The sequence below is a fragment of the Rana temporaria genome, chromosome 13, assembly GCF_905171775.1.
Source record: "Rana temporaria chromosome 13, aRanTem1.1, whole genome shotgun sequence".
NCBI lineage: Eukaryota > Metazoa > Chordata > Amphibia > Anura > Ranidae > Rana > Rana temporaria.
This window is the reverse complement of record NC_053501.1, coordinates 74,207,068-74,225,314: the sequence shown is the minus strand read 5'-3', so window position 1 is coordinate 74,225,314 and position 18,247 is coordinate 74,207,068. Positions and strand designations below refer to the sequence as shown.

The following is an 18,247-nucleotide window of genomic DNA, read 5'->3' as shown; positions in this document are numbered from 1 at the left end:
AATGCACAAAAAAAATTGCCTACCCGAGTCTGAATTCAAGGTCCCCCCCCATCTACCTTTGGCAATTCTTTCTTTACGATAGTGAGCCAGACTTTTCTGCGACGAGCATTAAGTTGTTCTAGTGTCATGTGCTTCTTCTTCACTATAGGAGTTGGAGCATCATGGGAGAACTTTGCAAACACTTTAGTACGGTGGTGCCTATGAGGAGACTCATCTTCAGAAAGGTCTTCATCTCGCCGTCTTCTTTTCTTCACTTTTTTAAGCTTAGCTTTAGGAAGCAAAGGGGAAGAGTGATCATTTTTGAAGAATGTGGTTAAAGTGGCTGTAAACCCTCCATATACCCAGTGAAATCATTGCCCTCAGATCATACACAGAGATGAAACAAATCCCCCTACATAAGTTGTACATGGTTATATGCAGCCCTCTCTCTCTCTCCATTACATCCAATCAAAGCTCAGAATTAGTACAGATTGGCTGAGCTTCCAGAAAGCAGAGTACAGGGAGTTGAAGTTACACTCAGTGAGAAGATTGGATGAAAGACAAACACCTCTTTCACACAGAAACATAGTTGTGGCTGTCATCACAGGCTGGAGTTCTGTGCCCTGTCACCTTTTAACGCTTCGTTTCAGGAAACTTGTCAGACATGACTCATACAGATATCAGAGGAATGAAGCAGCAGACAAAAATGACACTTAGTGCTTTGTACTGAGACAAGCACCCACTTTTAAAAGATATGCTTCTATCATATTTTATGTCTGTGGTATGCAACCACTTAAAGGAAAATAGGGGGAAAAAAAGGGCTTAAAATCTGTTTTTAAAAGTAATTCAAAATGCATTCATTAGAATACAAAAGTAACTGCTCTTCGGGTGTGCATTTGAGCCTATACATCGAACTTGATTACCAAGTCATATAAATGGACAGATTAGGTATCTAATTTTACAGAAGGTATAATCTGTATTATCTCACTTCAATTTATAGCACATACCAGTTCTACACTGCTATAGAATAGATGTAAAAAAGTGATTAAAAAAATAAGTTCACCTTTCTAAAAAAAAAAAAAAAATATATTACATTTTTCTGCAGGTAAATTTATTTTCTAGCAGCCTGTAAAGCATTGTACCGGTGCAATCTCAGGCTCCTACAGACTGTCAGTATATCCGTCTGCTTGTACCACATATGGACAGCCATTTACACAATAACGGGAAGATTCAATGAACTACCTAGAATGCTCACTAGCTCCTTGGCAGTTCATTGAGAACTACATTCTGTCAGCTGTAGAGGCTATTGGTACTTGTAGTTCATTCATTCACAAATCTCTGTGAATGAATGACGACGCTGTGTAAGCAGAGCCCCACATGGCCACGTTCTTTTCAAATGGAGACAGCGGGTGCAGGGAGAGGATTCCCAGCCGCTGTCACAATGAGGGGGGAGGGATCAGCAAGAGGCTGCAGGAGTGAGAACATATTACATGTTCCACCCTAAAAACGGGTGAAACAACATATTTCCAAAGGTGATCTTATCCTTTAAAGTCTCTTGCACATACAGTATAAAGATGTAAAACCCTGAAGGCAAACTGTATATCCACATACAGCCATTCATGCAGCTGTACACAGCGCCTGTGCCTTCAAGATGCGGAAATAAACGCAGACTTTATTTTATACAGCCCCATATACTGTATATGAGCCCTAATGGTGTGTGAATATCTAAAAGCAGACCATGGGACTAAACAATTATGGAACAATTGTGTACATTTTCTACCAAGTGGTAAAGTTTTTCTTAACAAAATAGTCCATTGTTACATTGGTGGTGCTTCCTGACAATAAAGATTTACCTAAAGCAACAACCATTTGTTTAAACAAACTGATATAGTATGACATTTCATGAATATCTGATTTCATACACTCACCCTTAAATTTTTTTTCATCTTTGATTTTTTTCTTTCTTGGGCCTATGAGATGACGCTGCTGTTCATAGAAAGGATCATGGGTGGACAGGAGACCTGCACTGTAATACTGATACCCCTGCAGCTGGACCACAAAATAAGAATAATATAAAATGACAGACACGGGTAGCATTATGAAAGGACACATTTCTGAAGAAAACAACTAACAAATAAATCAGGACAGGACGTTCTAACAAAACACAAAAAGAGCTGGAGATAAGACATCCATAAACTTGCACAATTTTACTAAAATCAATAAAGTATAACTAAGGGCAAAACTTTTTCTATAGTTTTGGATGTAGTGGAGAACAATTAGAACCCCAGGTTTTTATTGCTGTCTGTGTCCCCATTAGGGAGATTCATCCTCTCTATTTATCCTGTTTACCATTAGCATTGAAAGTGAAAGTAAAAGAAAGAAATGGGAGGGGAAATCTTTTAACCACTTAAGACCCGGACCAAAATGCAGCTAAAGGACCCGGCCAGGTTTTGCGATTCGGCACTGCGTCGCTTTAACAGACAGTTGCGCGGTCGTGCGACGTGGCTCCCTAACAAAATCGGCGTCCTTTTTTAACCCACAAATAGAGCTATCTTTTGGTGGTATTTGATCACCTCTGCGGTTTTGATTTTTTGCGCTATAAACAAAAATAGAGCGACAATTTTGAAAAAAATTCAATATTTTTTACTTTTTGCTATAATAAATATCCCCCAAAAATATATAAAAAAAAAAACTTTATTTTTTCCTCAGTTTAGGCCGATACGTATTCTTCTACCTATTTTTGGTAAAAAAAAAAATCGCAATAAGCGTTTATCGGTTGGTTTGCGCAAAATTTATAGCGTTTACAAAATAGGGGATAGTTTTAATGCATTTTTTTTTTCTTTACTACTTATGGCGGTGATCAGCAATCTTTTCGTGACTGCGACATTATGGCGGACACTTCGGACAATTTTGACACATTTTTGGGACCATTGTGATTTTCACAGCAAAAAATGCATTTAAAATGCATTGTTTACTGTGAAAATGACAGTTGCAGTTTGGGAGTTAACCACAGGGGGCGCTGATGGGGTTGTGTGACCTCATGTGTGTTTACAACTGTAGGGGGGTGTGGCTGTAGGTGTGACGTCATCGATTGTGTCCCCCTATAAAAGGCATCACACGATCGATGACGCCGCCACAGTGAAGAACGGGGAAGCCACACACGGCTCTCCCCGTTCTTCAGCTCCGGGGACCGATCGCGGGACTCCAGCAGCGATCGGGTCCATGGGTCCCGGAGCTTCGGACAGGGTCGCGGGCGCGCGCCCCACGGCTGGACAATAGCACAGCACGTACCAGTACGTGCATGTGCCCAGCCGTGCCATTCTGCCGACGTAAATGTGCAGGAGGCGGTCCTTAAGTGGTTAATGGGGACAATAGTTCTGGAGACCTTGTGGTCACCCGGGGATTTCCTATCACTTCCTGGCTAGGCTAGGACAGGAAGTGAAGGTAAATCTCTCTAATGGGGCACAAATGGTAAAAAATATACCCCTCTCTTACGCTATCCAAAATGAAAAAAAATGTTTTGCCTATAGTTCTATTTTAAGTAGAAAGAACGGAGCTCTTGGAAGTACCTCTTTGTCTTTATGATATTTGTTCTGGTGAAGTTTTTTGTATTTGTGGATCCGCAGCATGTTATAAAGCTCCTCTTTAGAAAGAGTGTAGCCATCCTCTTCTTCATCGCTCACTGAATCAGAATCACTGGTATCATCACTTAGCAGAATGCTCTAAAAAGACACAAATCAAAAAAAAAATCAAAGTCACAGAAAATTTTAAAATATAAATTTTTTACTGTAGTCAAGAAACTTCTTTTGCAATCAATCACAAAAAACACACATACAGTAAAAAAAACTTTATGGGCCAGAGTCACGTAGCTCAGCGGATCTATAGATCCGCTCGATCTACGTGAATTAAGATCCGCTCCCGCAAGTTTAGGAGGCAAGTGGCTAATTCACAAACCACTTGCCTCCAAACTTGCGACGGCGGATCCTAAATCCCCCAGCGGAATTCAAATTCCGCGGCTAGGGGAGTGTCATATTTAAATCAGGCGCGTTCCCGCGCCGATTTAAATGTGCATGCGTCGTCCGGGGAATTTCCCGGCGTGCATTGCTCCCACTGACGTCACTAGGACGTCAGTGGTTGCGACGTGAGCGGGACTTGCGACGCGCGTGTTCGTGAATCGGCGTACGCAAACAACGTAGGAAAATTCTAATTTGACGCGGGAACGCCGGCTATACTTAACATTGGCTGCGCCTGATAAAAGAAGGGGTAAGTATACGACGGAAAACCACTACGGAAACGACGTAAGAACACTGCGACGGGTCCGCGTACGTTCGTGAATTTGCGTATCTCACTGATTTACATATTATTTATCGTAAATCAGCGGGAACGCCCCCGGCGCCATTTTTAAATTGAAAAAAAGATCCGACAGTGTAACACATTGTAACACTGTCGGATCTAGCCCTATCTATGCGTAACTGATTCTATGAATCAGGCGCATAGATAGGACCAGTTTACGTCAGAGATACGATGGTGTATCTGTAGATACACCGTCGTATCTCTTTGTGAATCTGGCCCTTTAACTTTATTTTTGCATGCCAGAAGAACCTGCATGAAAAGCAGAAAATTAGCATTTCTCTTGTGGCATGTATCATTTTACCCAAAGTCATTTATGCATAAAGACACTGCATAGCTTATTTTCATAGATGCTATGTAATTACATGTTTAGGAACCATGTAGCTTGTTTCCCAGTCATTAATAGAAACCAGAGCTTTCAGACAGCATGGTATCTTAGCTGGGAACACGCACCTTGACAATCCCCCAGCTGTCAAAATGGGGAATGTATCATTTTACCCAAAGTCATTTATGCTTTACATTTGCTTTTCTTGGTTACCTGTGCCTAGGAATATTAACCTACAGATAGGGTATGCTAGCTGGGTAAGGGTATCTTCCATAGTAGAGAGATCTAATATGATGAAGCGGAGTCGCGTCATTACTTACCTTTAACCACTTTCGACTTTTCTTTAACTTTGAAAAGTTATACAAACTTCCTCGCTCAAATTTTGGCTCTAAAGAGAGAAAACATAATTATCTCCTGAAAAGTATAACCAATAATGATAATGATACAATATATAGTCTATTCTGCAACAATTGACCTTTTATGAATGTATTTTTTATTTATTTTTTCAAAATGTTCTGCTTTTAAAAATGTCTGAACAATATGCATCATTGTATCTTCACTTCGGAATAAGGAGACAAAACATTTGTATAAAAATCGAACCACAGCAAAACACGATTATAAATACTACCGTGTTTCCCCGAAAATAAGACCTACCCCGAAAATAAGACCTAGCGTTATTTTCCAGGAGGGCTGCAATATAAGCCCTACCCGGAAAAATAGGATTTTTATAACAGCTTACCTGTAAAATCCTTTTCTTGGAGTACATCACGGGACACAGAGCTGCATAGCCATTACATGTGGGTTATAGAGTCTACCTTCAGGTGATGGACACTGGTGTAATCAATTAAACAGGAAGTTCCCTCCCTATATAACCCCTCTCCTACTGGGAGTACCTCAGTTTTTGTAGCAAAGCAATAAGTGTCCCAATATCCCCAAACAAGAGGGGTGGGAGCTCTGTGTCCCGTGATGTACTCCAAGAAAAGGATTTTACAGGTAAGCGGTTATAAAAATCCTATTTTCTTTATCGTACATCACGGGACACAGAGCCGCATAGCCATTACATGTGGGATGTCCCAAAGCAATGCTTACTGAGGGGAGGGAGACACCAACAAAGCAGACCGCCATCAGACGTGAGGACCTATAATGCTGCCTGCAGCATACTGCGCCAAAAAGCTGCATCCTCTTGCCGTCTTATGTTCACCTGATAGGAATTAGTGAACGTAAGCACAGATGACCAAGTTGCGGCCTTGAAAATCTGCGTCATAAAGGCTTGCAAATGCATTTAGCATAAAGCGCTTACCATCCTGGTAGCGAGCACCCCCACAAAAAAACAGGGGGAATCCTACACTAAACCACAAGCCTGAATAATAACCTGATGAATCAACCTTAAAAACAGTTGATTTTAGACGCTGCCTGCCCTTTCCTGGGGCCTCCTGGTAGCGCAACAACATCAGTTTTCCGTATCCGAGCAGCCGCTTCAGATAGGCCTAGACCCTTCTTACTCCAACGAGAGAGAGAGTGTAACCATTTTAATAGCTGACCTGAACACTGCCTGCCCATCTAGGGTCTTCTGGCAGCCCAATAAAAACGTCAGCTTTCTATATCTGAAACCTTCAGATAGGTATTTACCTGCTCTCATCTCAATTGAGAGAAAAGCAATAACTTTTCCTTCCGTGAAACAAGGTTTTGAAAAAAGGGAAGGTAAGAATATCTAGATTCAAATGAATACTAGATCCTTCTAGTAAATAAGGTTGGGTGAGGATGAATATCACTCTACTTGTAAGAATAATTGAGTATGGCTCTATACCAAGAAAGTTGCCAATACTGAAACTCTCTTGGAGGCTACCACAACCAAGAACACCAATTCCCTTGTTAAAGGATGAAGGGAAATATGGTGCATCGGCCCAAGGAGCTGACCCTGTAAGCCGACAAAACTAGAGCCAATCCTCCGAGCACAAGGGCGACCCAACTGGTGGACTTATGCACGTCACCCCTTGTATAACAGCCCGGACCAAAGAGTGTGAAGTAATCGACCTTTGGAAGCAAGGCCGAGATCGGATCCTTGCTATAACTTAAGGCTAGCTCCGTCACCTTTCCAAATGTAGGAAGGCAGGAATTTTACCTGACAGACTTCCACGGATGCCACCATCTGGTTTCACACCAGGAACATGAGCCTTCCAGACTGTAGGATATCTGGTCCTGGAGGCCAGCTCTCTTGTATGAATCAAGGGAATTGCCGCTGATTCTGAAAGCCCCGATCCTCGAGAATGTGGGCTATAATAGCCAGACCATTAATTCACCTGTTGCAAGGCAGGATGTAATACCCCCTGCAAAGTAGGCCTGGACAAGATGTAAGGGACCGTGGGTCCTCTACTACCACCCTTACTGTTCCTGCACCGAGAGGTCGTCAGGGTTATGCCGGAGTAATAAGGCCAGCTTCCGTTCTCCTCTAATGTTGCATAGAAGCAACAAAAGTCGCGGCACTGGGGGGAGAGACACAACCAGTGACAACTGGTCCCCCTGGATTACAAACACATCTGCCCCGCATGCGGGTGGACCCTTTATCCTTGACCCCAAGCTGTTCAATTTCTTGTTGAGCCTGGACGCCAATACATCTTATGTACATGGTACTATTTCTGTGACATTTGGTCAGGAAAACAGTCAGGGTGTAGAGGTCATTCTCCCAGAGACACTTGTTGACGGCTCCAGCGAATCGCCTGACAATTCTGCATTTCATGAAATGACGAATGTCTATAGGCAAGGCACAAGCTCCTCCTTGGTAAATTAAGTAAATCACTAGTATGGCATAGTCTGATTGTACTCTGACAGAACCAACCTGCCACCTGAACGTTCAGGCCCCTAAGCCAGATGCTCCATTGGTAGCTCTAGCTGACAGATAAGGCTCCCTTGGAGCTTGACTACTTCCCCTGGGCCATGGTCTCTTCCTGACCTGGCAAACCCTTTTAGTTAAGAATCACCAAGAGGAATTCCAGCATATCTCTGGGACTGGGTTCTTTGGAAAAAGCTAGGTCAAGATCCACTCTTTCTAGGCCGACAAAATACTGTTTATAACAGCCCTGAATAAAAGTTAGTATAGGGAATTGTCTTGAATGAAGCCAGCATCTTCCCTAGTGCCTTAATCAAAAGGCCAAAAGTAAGGAACTGTTCCTTGCCGTGACCACATAGACCAGTTTTCTTATAGCGATGCTCTTGTCTGAGGCCAAAAAAAAAATCTCCTTTTTGGACTGTGCCAAACATACCCAGCTTCTTGTCAAATGAAAGAATGTATCTTTAGACTGGAATCCCAACCCAGGAGTTCCAGATACTTGACCATGCTGGACACCCTTAGGTCCAGCCATGCTACTGACTGACCCATCAGCAGGAGTTTGCTTCGGTATGCCATTACTGCTATACCCTGGGCCTACAGACCTGCTAGAGGCCGGCCCTAGCACCCTTACAACCCAGGCACGGAGGCTAACCCAAAAGGGCAAGACCACCAACTGGAGATAGTGCTGTTCCCCTGCGAAACGCAGACAACCTCTGCAGACCCAAGTAAATAAACACATATGCAACTGGCTCCCCATATGTGTATGTGGCAAGTGTTAAAGCCATATGCCTCAATGGAAGTGTGTGTACATGGCAGCGTGTGTTCCTGGAAGCATGAATTCATATAAATATGTTTTAAGCAAAACATGCATATAGCATGTGTGCTCTGGAACAAGCATCTTGCAAGCAAGCATGCGCTATAAACGTGTTATGCAACAATGTGCAACATGAACCCATGCAGACACGTATTTCTATGCAAACACAAGGAATCCTGTATTGCTTAATTAGGCCGCCATGTGCAACTTTAAAGTAATCATGCATCCTTATGCAATTCAGCATCTTCCATGCGATCAACATCTTATGCATTTTAAGCACTACTGTGCGGACAAGAACCCTTGTGTGACCAAGCACCCCTGTGCGATCCAGCATCCTTATGCACTCAAGCATCTTAATGCGACTTTAGGCATTTCTGTGAAACAAGCCTCTCTATGTGATCAAGTATCCTTGGGTAATCCAGGATGCTGTTGATCCGACAACCATGGTTGATCCAGCTTCTTTTTGCATTCAAGCATCTTTAAGCAATCTTTAGGCATTCTTGTAGAAACAAGCCTCTCTGTGCGACCAAAAATATCCTTGAGTAATCAAGGACTTGGGTGATCGGGTAATCATGTGTGATTCAGCATTTTTATGCCTTCAAGCCTCTTTATGCGATTCTAGGCATTTCTGTGGAAACAAGCCTCTGTGTGACCAAATATCCTTTGGGAATCAAGGGCTTGGGTGATCAGGTAATCATGTGTGATTCCAGCATTTTTATGCCTTCAAGCCTCTTTATGCGATTCTAGGCATTTCTGTGGAAACAAGCCTCTTTGTGTGACCAAATATCCTTGGGGAATCAAGGACTTGGGTGATCAGGTAATCATGTGTGATTCCAGCATTTTTATGCATACAAGCATCTTTATGTGAACTTAGGCACTTCTGTGGAAACAAGCCTCTCTGTGTGACCAAATATCCTTGGGTAATCCAGGACGTGGATGATCAGGTAACCATGTGTGATCCAGCATCTTTTTTGCATCCAAGCAACTTCATGCGATTTTAGGCATTTCTGTGGAAACAAACCTCTTCTGTGTGACCAAACATCCTTGGGTAATCAAGGATTTGGGTGAATGTGTGATCCAGCATTTTAATGCATACAAACGTCTTTATGCGATTTTAGGCCTTTCTGTGGAAACAAGTCTCTCTGTGTGACCAAATATCCTTGGGTAATCCAGGACCTGAGTGATCAGGTAACTAGCATCTTTATGCACTCAAGCATTTCTATGCAACTCTAACAAACATGCAACACCATACAGACAGAAACATGTATCCTTATGCGATCCACAATAAAACATGCTCTGTTACTTGTTTTTATCCCACCTGCATTCCAAACGCATGTATCTTATGCAACATGTGGACCGGTAAAGAGGAAGTTATCCTCTGTAGATGTGCGTTTCCTCAATTAAGAGATGTTAGCAATGTGTACCAGCAACTGTGCATCCCTCAGATGTGCATTTGGTTAGCCTGAAGCCGACACCAGGCTGAGGACCATATGGAGGTCTTACTAGCCACCTATAGGAAAACCTCTCTTTACACTCTAAGGAGAAGATAGAGGCTTTGGCCGAGTAGGCAGAGGGAAATTATATGCAGCATGAATCTCTGAAAAGACTGCAGGTGCAATCAGAACCTGTAGGGCTTTTGATAGCTTCTCCTCATTAGGCTGCAGCTCCTGTCTCCTGTCCTCTGACAGTGAACCTTCATCCCCAGCTCTTCTAATCCCTTTGTTTAAGGATTAAAGCAGGAAAAGGGACACACCCTGCTTTTTTTTTTTTTTTTTTGCTTCTTGTGAGGATGCTGCGAACATAGCAGTGGCTGCAATGTTGGGGGAGGCTGCATTGATTGCCTGACAGGTCTGATGGCTCAATCTGTGAGCTGTTTAAGTCTCTACAGGGGAGAATAAGGGGCCACCAGGTTCAGGTGGCGATTCCTTTTTATATTCCTACCCCTGACCTTATTCAATGGGGAGACAAAAATCCTAAGCTAAAAGCAGAGGAGCTTAACCCAGGTGCATCAACAGCTGAACTAGTCTGGCAGCAACAATGCCTGCTAATCTGCACAGCTAGATGCGGAGTAGGCGTCTTAGATGAATCTGTATCCAACTCACACAAGGTGCTTACGTTTGTGTCCCCCTAGCTTTACAGAGCTCTGATGTCTGGGCCTTTTTGAAGAGCCCTCTCTGCGACTGCACTGAGCCGGTGAGCACGTGCGACATGGTAGAGCCTGAAGCTGAGGAAGTGGGACGCACAATAGACCAGCTAACACTTAAGCTTCCGTCTTTGGAAAGCATGGTAAGCGAAAACATCAGGCATGTCTTTTACTGCCCATAGTAGTGGAAAAACAGATAAGACTTGCAGCTACTCATGGAAGACAATCCTTTGCATAGGATTAAGGGCATTTTTTTTTTTTTTATGTACCAGCCCCTTCAAGGGGAGATATATGGGTACTACAGCCATCCTGTCTGAACAGACATAGTGGCCCAGGCTACATGCCGGCTAGGGGAGGTATATGGGTGCCCTGAGCCATCCCGTCTCAGAAGACATTGTGGTTTACATTGCCCATGCATAGAAACATAATATAGGCGAGACCCATAGTCCCCTACAGAAGACCTACTGTCGAACCAAGTCCCGTAGGTCCCTCTCTTACCTTTCCACGCTGCAGGGTATTGCCAAGCAAGAGGCCCAATCTTCCCCCTTCACCGTGGGTATAGTCCTAGACCTTCAGGGACTGGGGTCCATGGCAGGAACACCACACCCCTGGACCTATATAGCACCCTGGCAGCAGAAAAAACATTTGGTCCTTAGAAGGCACAAAGTTCTGGAACCCAGGATCCAGCCCTCCGCAGAGAGGCATTATAGGCTAAACCTCGTTCTTCGTACCGAGGCCCGGGTACCGTCCACTTTGGCTATGAAGCACCTTGGACGGATCCGGATTTATGGAGGCTTTTTACATCCAGCATGGATCCCTCCAGTGGAGCTCCTAAGAGCACATGTTAACTCGTGACCAACACCTTAGACACTGATGAAAAAACTGAGGTACTCCCAGTAGGAGAGGGGTTATATAGGGAGGGAACTTCCTGTTTAATTGATTACACCAGTGTCCATCACCTGAAGGTAGACTCTATAACCCACATGTAATGGCTATGCGGCTCTGTGTCCCGTGATGTACGATAAAGAAATAAGCCCTAGTTTAAAATGTTTGTAACATCCTATAATCCATACTATTACAGTAGTATATAATGTACAATGTGAGTGTTTCTGTAATATAATTGCGGGGAAGAGAGCGGATCACAGAAGTGCTGAATGAAGGTATTTGGCACAATTATATTACAGAAACACACACATTATACATTATATACTACTGTAATAGAATGGATTATAGGATTTTACAAACATTTTAACTCCATTTACACTGGGGATTCCTGTCAGGCAGGGAGAGAGAGGGAGAGAAAAGACAGCACAGTACATGGTAAGACCTACCCCGAAAATAAGCCCTACTGTGTCATTTGTTGCCAAAATTAATATAAGACCCGGACTTATTTTCGGGGAAACACGGTATCTACCTGGGGTGTTAGTTACAATCCTCACTGTGACTGCAACTTTTAACAGTCAAGGCATACCAATAGGGATAGACACAGCATTCATTTTTACATGGAATGACAAGACATTATGCATGTAGTGCACTATGTAGCCTAATTAAATTGTAGACTGCTAGGCTTGAAAAGGGTTCTCAAACAACTGGAAGCATAAAGAAGTTAGAGTTTTTAACGTTTAAAACAAACCTGTTTGTAGGATTCCATTGAGCGAGTGTACAGAAGGTAGACCTGGATTACCTTCTCCTGACAGTTCTCCAAGCAGAGGCGACATGGGCTCCTCCTTCACCTGCATGGAAGGATCTTCAGACTCTGTAAGCAGGGGGGTCTCATCCAAGCCATCCTCACTCTCATCACTGAATGTGGTGTAGGCATGTTAGGTGAAAGAGATCCAAAACATGATAAAAAATGAGCACCGTCTGTCTATAATTCCTATTTTACAATTATTATATCCAACAATGCACAAAAATTCAATACGGTTGTTAACATTTGTTTTTGTAATTTGGGGTCTGTGTCGACGGCATCAGTTTGAGATGATTATAAGATCATTCAGAATTCACTGACAGTGCATTCCATCTGCAAATAACTTGCCTGCCCTTCCCATAGATTGTATGGGATTGCAAGCGAAATCCCAATGACACAAGCCTTTTAAATAATGTAATTTGGTTGCAATATATTTCTTTGTTTGCACTGCTCTGTGTGAAAGTACAACCATTGAAATAGTTTTAACTGCAACAATTCTTGACAACAAAATGTATGAGGCCAGGTTAGAGGTGATCGGCTGATTGGCATTGTGAAAGCTTATTATTTATGGGGTGGCTGGGCTGGAAACCTTGGCAGTATGTTCATTTTTTTCCTGTTGTAAGGTCAGCATTGGGACAGAGGATGGGCTTCATTTTTGCTCTGATACATGCTAATGGATAAACTAGTAAACTTGTGTAGGTTATTAGCCAGATTCAGAGAGAGTTACGTCGGCGTATCAGTAGATACGCCGTCGTAACTCTGAATCTGCGCCGTCGTAAATTTAAGTGTATTCTCAAATTAAGATACACTTAAATCTAGCTAAGATACGACCGCGGGCGCCGTCGTATCTTAGCTGTCTATTTAGGCCGGCTGCTAGGGGCGTATACGCTGATTTACGCAAAGAATGCGTAAATCAGCGAGATACGCCTATTCACGAACGTACGCTTGCCTGTCGCAGTAAAGATACGCCGTTTACGTAAGGCGTTTTCAGGCCTAAAGTTATTCCACCAAAAAGATGGCGCAGCCAATGTTAAGTATGGACGTCGGAACCGCGTCAAATTTTTACGTCGTTTGCGTAAGTCGTCCGTGAATGGGGCTGGGCGTAATTTACGTTCACGTCGAAACCAATAAGTCTTTGCGGCGTAATTTGGAGCATGCACACTAGGATATGTCCACGGACGGTGCAACGTCAATCACGTCGGGTCACGATTCATTAGCATAAAACATGCCCACCTCTTCACAATTTGAATTGGGCACGCTTAGGCCGGCACATTTACGCTACGCCGCCGTAACTTAGGACGTAAGTGCTTTGTGAATACAGCACTTGCCTCTCTAACTTACGGCGGCGTAGCATATATGAGATACGCTACGCCTGCCTAACGTTAGGCTCATCTACGTGAATCCAGCTATATATCTTTTGTGAATGGCCAACTGTAGGTGCTTATTTACAGCCAAGAATAATCAAATCCACAAATATATCAAATCAAGTTTGTATTAATTGCAGGTAAATTTTCTATCCTAAACCAGATTTTATATATATCTATATATATATATATATATATATATATATATATATATATATATATATATATATATATATATATATATATATATATATATATACACACACATAATATATATATATGTATATATATATATATATATATATATATATATATATATATATATATATATATATATACATACATACATATACACATACATACATATACACACACACACACACACACACACATATATATAATGATAATAATAACACACACAAAATAAATTCTAAACAGTTTATATAGAAAATTGTTGCTGTCAGTTTGAATGAAGATATTCAGGGAAGTTAAATGTCATTTGTTCACATGCAGGTATATACCTGGAGATGTTTCTATTGAATATAGCAGATGTTTGCCGAAGAAATTGGTCCAGTCGCAGGGAGCGCTCCAGGTACTGAAGGTAGAGGGGCTTTGCAAGGTCTGTGGAACAGCCATCCTCTGTGGCTTCTAGCTCTGCTGCCATAGACCCAACCTCTCTTCATACAGAATGTGAGCCTCAAGGAGCTCAAGGCTGTGGAAGAAAAATTCTTACATTAACAAATTCAAATTTAGATTTTTTTTTTTTTTTTTTTCCAGTTGCAAACAAGAAATCCACATAAAACTTTAAAATGTTTTTCAAACTTTAAAAAAATTTAAGGCTCCATGCATACTAGCTTATTTTTAAGCACCTAGCAACTCCTTGAGCATATTTTTTTTGAGGAGCAAATCGTGTTATCCTATGTGTCCATGCACACTATTATAGGCTAGAAGCTTTTTTTTCAAGCGTCGGCATCCAGGAGCAGAATTTTTTTTTTTTTAGCGTTTATGGGAGCGACTTACTAGCAGAAATAAATGCTGACAGCTCCTAGACGCACCTGCAAAGCACCAGTTCCCCCACATGTTTTTCCTCATCCAGCAGCCCACCAGCTTCTTTAACAACCAGTGTATAGCAGTATAAAAATAGGGTCCGCACCCAATGAAGGCTTTTGCAGATTGACTGCTCCACCACCTACCATCGCTAAATAACTAAAGGGGTGACGTCATACACCGGAGCATGCTGGGCCAATGACATCAGAAAGGGGCCGGATCACCAGGTGACATCACTGAGTGGTCCCGCCCCTTAGTTTATTTAATGACGGGAGGCAGTGGAGCTGTCAGATGGTGAAGGCCGCACCTGTTGAGGGCTTCCGCCGTCTGACAGTTCCATCGCTAAATAAACTAAGGAGCGGCGCCACATGGTGACCCCACCCCCTTGTGACGTCATTGGCTCAGCATGCCCCAGTGACACCACAAGTAGGTGGGGGTCACCCAGTGATGTCACCAGGTGGCCCCACCCCTTCGGATATTTAGCGGCGGAGCTGTCAAACTGCAGAAGCCTTCGTTGGGTGCGGACCTTTTTTTTCCTCTTTATTCGGCGGCTGGCGTTCATTGCGATTGACAACAGATCTACACTAGGACACATTGTTTTTTTTTAACCTCCCTGGCGGTATGATTATTTTAGATTTTAGGTGCTGAAAGCGGTACCATTATTTGCAAGGAAATTGGGTGTTTTACATTGTAGGTCTGTAATTTTTAGGAATAACTCACTTAAATCTGACCAAACAAGAGTCTAGTAGGCATTACGGGTATGACATTCTTTTAAAAACAAAATTATAATATAATAAATAATTATAACAAATAATAATATAATTATAATAAAAATTATTCAATAATGTAATCAACTCAAAATCACTGAAATTTGCTCAGTTACAGAATTGTCGCTGTCATTACTTTTATTTTTTTTATGACGAATTTCCCCACAAATCGCTATCGCACAATTCTGCAAGTGATTATAATTTATTATCTAAAACCATTTTTGACATAAAGGGACACTTTTGGTTGCTATGGACAATCTACAGTTTGCAGGCAGAAAAAAATGTTTTTATTATATAAAAGAACATGTAGGACACTGGGCAGACCACTAGGGACAAGGGGGCTGTGTATTTTTTACATACAGTACTGTAATCTATAAGATTACAGTATACTGTATGTAATGTGTTTGTTTTCCTTTTTGAATTTGGCGCCGTTCTCCGCCCCCCTGCGTCGTAATGTCGCAGGGAACGGAGATCGGCGGCACACAGAGGCACTGTGTGAATCGAGAGAGCACCCGCTCGCTCACACAGCACGGTAGCATCGCTGGATCCAGGGACAAGGTAAGTAAACACTGCCTGTGGAGTCAGCGAGGCGAGCCTGAGTCTGACTCAGGGTTACCGATCGCAGCACGAAAATGTAACCCCGGGTCAGACTCGGAAATACCGCCAGGTGGGTCAATAAAGGACTTGTCAAAAACTGTTTGTGCGTTTTATTTACTTTTTGACACTTTTCTGGTGAATGAGTAGGGGTACAATACAGTACCTCTAACTCACATGGGAGGGGCCTCCTTGTTAAAGGAGGCTTCCAGATTCCGATAAGTCACCCCCTGCACCCCCACAATCATTGAACCAGGGTATATACATGAGGACAAGGTGCTTATGGGGGGGTGAGCCCCACAACCCTAAAGCACCCACCCATGTTTTTAAAGTTTTATGTGGCCTGGTATGGTTTAGGAGGGGGGAGGGTGCACTAGCTCTTTTCTGGTAAAAAGTCTAGGCTTATGACATCATGCACAGCTCTCTCCCTCACTCTTGTGAGGCCCCGTACACACGGCCGAGGAACTCGACGTGCCAAACACATCGAGTTCCTCGCCCAGTTCAGTCCTGGAGCCGCCGAGGACCTCGGCGGGCCGAGTTCTCCCATAGAACAACGAGGAAATAGAGAACATGTTCTCTATTTCCTCGCCGAGGTCCTCGTCGGCTTCCTCGGCCGAAAGTGTACACACGGCCGGGTTTCTCGGCAGAATTCAGCCAGAAACTCGGTCGGAAGCTGAATTCTGCCGAGGAAACTGGTCGTGTGTACGGGGCCTCAGAGTTTGCCAGGAAGAGAGACAATGAGAGTTGCAGAGCAGGTGGTGCCTCTGTGTAAATCCAGGAACAGGCAGAAGCTTTAGCAGCCCACAGTTAAAATGCTTGCAGTCAGACTCAGTGGAGGGAGATTTCTGCAGTATATTTGGCAAGTACAGAATCATAGTATATATAAAATCATATGCAAAGTGGTTGGAGGGAAGCTTCAGAATGGCAAAGATGTTTTTAATAAAAATTATGTGAGCAGACTGCCGGGCTGGCTCCTTAACAAAAGTGCCACCACTCCGAAACACTGCAAAAATGCTGGCAAAAAACGATAAATGTTAGGCCCCGTACACACGAGAGGATCTATCCGCTGGTATTTATCCGTGGATCAGTTCCAGCGGATAGATCCTGTGGTGTGTACGGCCCAGCGGATATTTATCCGCAGATATTTTTCGGGCCGATGGATTTCCAGCGGATAAAAATTTCTTAGCATGCTAAGAAATCTATCCGCTGGAATCCTGTCCAGCGGATTGATCCGGTGGTCTGTACAGACTCACCGGATCAATCCGTCCGATCCCCTCCCTCGCATGCGTCGTAATGATTCGACGCATGCGTGGGAAGTCTTTACCTTCCAGCGTCGCGCACGTCGCCGCGTCATCATCGCGGCGACGGTGCGACACGTCACCACGGATGGATTCCGCGCGGATTTCGATCTGATGGTTAGTACAACCATCAGATCAAAATCCGCCAGAGGATTTATCCGCGGGAACGGTCCGGAGGACCGTTTCCAGCGGATAATCCTCTCGTGTGTACGGGGCCTTAGTGTTTTTTAATCCAATATTTTATTTAGCATTTTTCGAGAGTCTAGTGAGCATGGAGCCTAAAAAACGATAAAGTATTTCTTTATTCAAAATTGGTGAAGAGCACTGGTAAACATTGAAGACAAAAATGTCAGTGTAACAAAGAACATAGTGGGCCAGATCCACGTACATGTTTACGTCCGGCGTAGCATATCTCAGATACACTACGCCGCCGTAACTTACAGCGTATTTCCCGTATCCACAGAGAATTTGCACCGTAAGTTACGGCGGCGTAGTGTAACTGTGTCGGCGTAAGTGCGCGCAATTCAAATCACTAAGTTGTGGGCGTGTTTTATGTCAATACGTCTTGACCCGACGTAAATGACTTTTCTTTTTGAACGACGCATGCGCCGTCCGTGGCGGTATCCCAGTGCGCATGCTCCAAATTAACCCGCAACAAGCCAATGCTTTCGACGTGAACGTAAATTCTACGCAAAGCCCTATTGGCGAACGTTTTACGCAAACGACATAACATTTGACGCTGGCCTGACCTCTATTACTTAACATTGAGTATGCCTCATATAGCAGGGGTAACGTTACGCCGAAAAAAGACTTACGGAAACAACGTAAAAAAATGCATCGGCTGGACGTACGTTTGTGGATTGGGGTATCTAGCTAATTTGCATACTCGACGCGGAAATCGACGTAAGCGCCACCTAGCGGCCAGCGTAAATATGCACCCTAGATCCGACGGCGTACTAAGACGTATGCTAGTCGGATCTAGCCCAGCTTCAGGTGTATCTTGTTTTGTGGATACAAAACAAAGATACGCCGGAGCAACCTAGCAGTTACGC

At 43.3% G+C, this 18,247-nt stretch overlaps 1 protein-coding gene across 1 annotated transcript in view; it reads right to left on the bottom strand.

The window, feature by feature from the left end:
- INO80 (INO80 complex ATPase subunit) overlaps nt 1-18,247 on the bottom strand; it is a 167,790-nt gene that overhangs the window by 118,675 nt on the left and 30,868 nt on the right. Inside the window, 6 exon segments of the mRNA XM_040332513.1 lie at nt 57-268; nt 1,908-2,028; nt 3,549-3,701; nt 4,975-5,042; nt 12,072-12,238; nt 14,011-14,201. Coding sequence (XP_040188447.1) covers nt 57-268; nt 1,908-2,028; nt 3,549-3,701; nt 4,975-5,042; nt 12,072-12,238; nt 14,011-14,153 — 864 coding nt within the window. The 5' untranslated portion in view covers nt 14,154-14,201.